We start from the raw sequence: 2,500 nt of genomic DNA, 5'->3' as shown, positions 1-2,500 counted from the left end.
AACATGTTGTTTATTATTGCTATTCACATTAATATTCATATTATTTTACCATGACATGCTTGTAATCATGTAATGCTGAGGCTGTACTTGTGTCCCAATTCTCTTTTGAATTAGTTGTTAAAACGAATTGTTATGTTTTTATTATATGCATATCTGTTTCATCTATTTGTAAAGCACTGTTACCGTTTTGAAAAGGTGCTACATAAATAAAGTTGTTAAATAAATTATTCGTATTATTATTGTTATTATTATTATTGTTGTTGTTGTTGTTGTTGTTATTATTATTATCATCATCCTCTTGACTGAGTCTATCCAGTTCCTGGGACAGACGAGATAGGTGGAGGTGTTTTCCGTCAGTCAGTGACAGGACACACACACACACACACACACACACACACACACACACACACACACACACACACACACACACACACGTCCCTGCCCGCCCGTCGTCAACACAACAATCATTCGTTTATTATCGTCGTCGCGCAGATAAAGGTCAGTGTCGCTGCCATCCCGTCGCAATCACCGGTGCGCTATTGATTTTCGGTCTCGGGCGGCGGCGCTAATGAACGTCTCTCTGCACGGGGAAGCTGCCTGTCCTGTCCTGCCCTGCTCTGCGCATGCGTCAGGGGGCGTGTGCCTCCCTTCGCTGGCTCTTCAGCAACACACACCAGCCGAGCTGCAGCCACACAGCCGCTGGAGTCCACAGCGCGCACACACACACTCACAAACTCACTGTTCGCCTGTCTATACTACCCACAGATGCATGCTCACTGCGCGCCCCGACTTCCCCCCTGCAGCAGCCCCGGGAGGCACGCCAGCCCCGGGCCGACATGACAGCGCTGCACGGAGACGCCGGACGGGAGAAGGAGGAGAGGACCCCCCCGCGGCGCCCCCCTCCTCTCCGGTTCCCGGTGCCGCTGCTCGGGCCGCCGGCGGTGAGAGGAGCGGGTCGCCACGCCGTGCTGCTGGCGCTGTGCGCCCTGTGCTACGGCAACTCTCTGCGCGGGGAGTTCGTGCACGACGACGTGTGGGCCATCGGGAACAACCCCGACGTGCGTCCCGGGTCGAGCCTCCGGAGCGTCTTCAGCAACGACTTCTGGGGCAAGAGGATGGCGGACAACACGAGCCACAAGTCCTACCGGCCGCTGTGCGTGCTCACCTTCAAGTAAGTTCTCTCACGGTTCTCTCTCTCACTCGGCTTGGCTGGACTCCCCCCCCCTCTCTCTCTCTCTCCCCTTACTCTGTCACTCCCCCCTTCTCTCTCTCTCTCTCTCTCTCCCCTTACTCTGTCACTCCCCCCTTCTCTCTCTCTCTCTCTCTCTCTCTCTCTCTCTCTCTCTCTCTCTCTCTCTCTCTCTCTCTCTCTCTCTCTCTCTCTCTCTCTCTCTCTCAAAGTAACGGTCGTGGTTGCTGCCTACTCTTGAACAGCTGGATTTATTTGTATTTTTAATTTTTATTGAACCTTTGTTTAACCAGGAAATAAAACTCATTGAGATTAAAAATCCCTTTTACAAGAGCGTCCTGGCCAAGACAGGCAACAACAGCACAACTAAGGGGTTACATAGGCTGCATAAAACAAACATAAAACAGTTTGTCTGAGACAATGTTTCCGACATTGAAGTGACATCATATGTTGTTATCATTATTAACGATGAATGATTGATCTGTGATCAATATGATCATAGAGGCTATCGGATATGATCGGATAGGACTGACGTCATGTTGTTCGTTCTGCTTCCTCCGCCGTAAACATCGCAGCGACTTGCAAAACAACTGCGCAGTTTTTCCTAAACTGTTTTTGGAGCTGTTCGCGAGGTGATGACACGAGATGTGTGTTTTTGTTTCGTGAACTTCAAAACAGAACTATTAAGTGATTGTGATGATAGGAAGGGCTGCAGATGTGGACCGTGTGGCGACCCAAACCCTCCAGACACTTGTTGCTGTGAAACACAGGGAGCCGTGGTTTGACTTCACTCTCGGTTGAATGTTTGTTGGGAGTTGATGGAAAAAGAACACAAATAACTTGCTTTATAACCTTGCGAGCGAGTAGCTTTCAAGTCGATGCATAAATAGCGCTAAACTGCAGTGTTTAGATCAGGAGATCTTTTCCAGCCAGAGCGCCAAGTTCAACTCCTCCGTGGGGACATTTGGGCCGCGTTCGTAAATTCCCTCTGAGAACGCCGGAGCGCACACTGGGTTCAACGTAATAAAGGGACCAAGTGATTTGATTGGACAAGAGGCATTCCATGAGTGCTGATCAGATTTCCAGAGCGTGTTTACGAACGCACCCTTGAGAGGGTGTGTCGACGCGCTACGGGGAGGGGAGGCAGCGAGAGAGGGGAGGAGAGGGACTTCTGGCTCTTAACCTGGCAGTTAATCCTCATCCGATTTCACGGAATGAAAAATAAATGATAGCTACTACATTTCAGATTTAAAAAAGAAAAGAAAAGAAAATAATCATCTATATCGCTTTCGGGCGTCTGCATTGTGTGTT

At 49.4% G+C, this 2,500-nt stretch overlaps 1 protein-coding gene across 1 annotated transcript in view; it reads left to right on the top strand.

Moving 5' to 3' along the window:
• Window positions 1-836: 836 nt before the first annotated feature.
• Window positions 837-2,500, top strand: part of tmtc1 (transmembrane O-mannosyltransferase targeting cadherins 1) — a gene marked incomplete at both ends in the record, with an annotated part of 97,406 nt that continues 95,742 nt past the window's right edge. The window contains 1 exon segment of the mRNA XM_080550770.1: window positions 837-1,171. Coding sequence (XP_080406896.1) covers window positions 837-1,171 — 335 coding nt within the window.

Source organism: Nansenia antarctica (genome assembly GCF_963989245.1).
Source record: "Nansenia antarctica genome assembly, contig: SUPER_8_unloc_2, whole genome shotgun sequence".
Taxonomy (NCBI): Eukaryota; Metazoa; Chordata; class Actinopteri; order Argentiniformes; family Microstomatidae; genus Nansenia; species Nansenia antarctica.
This window is presented reverse-complemented; position numbering and strand designations above follow the sequence as displayed.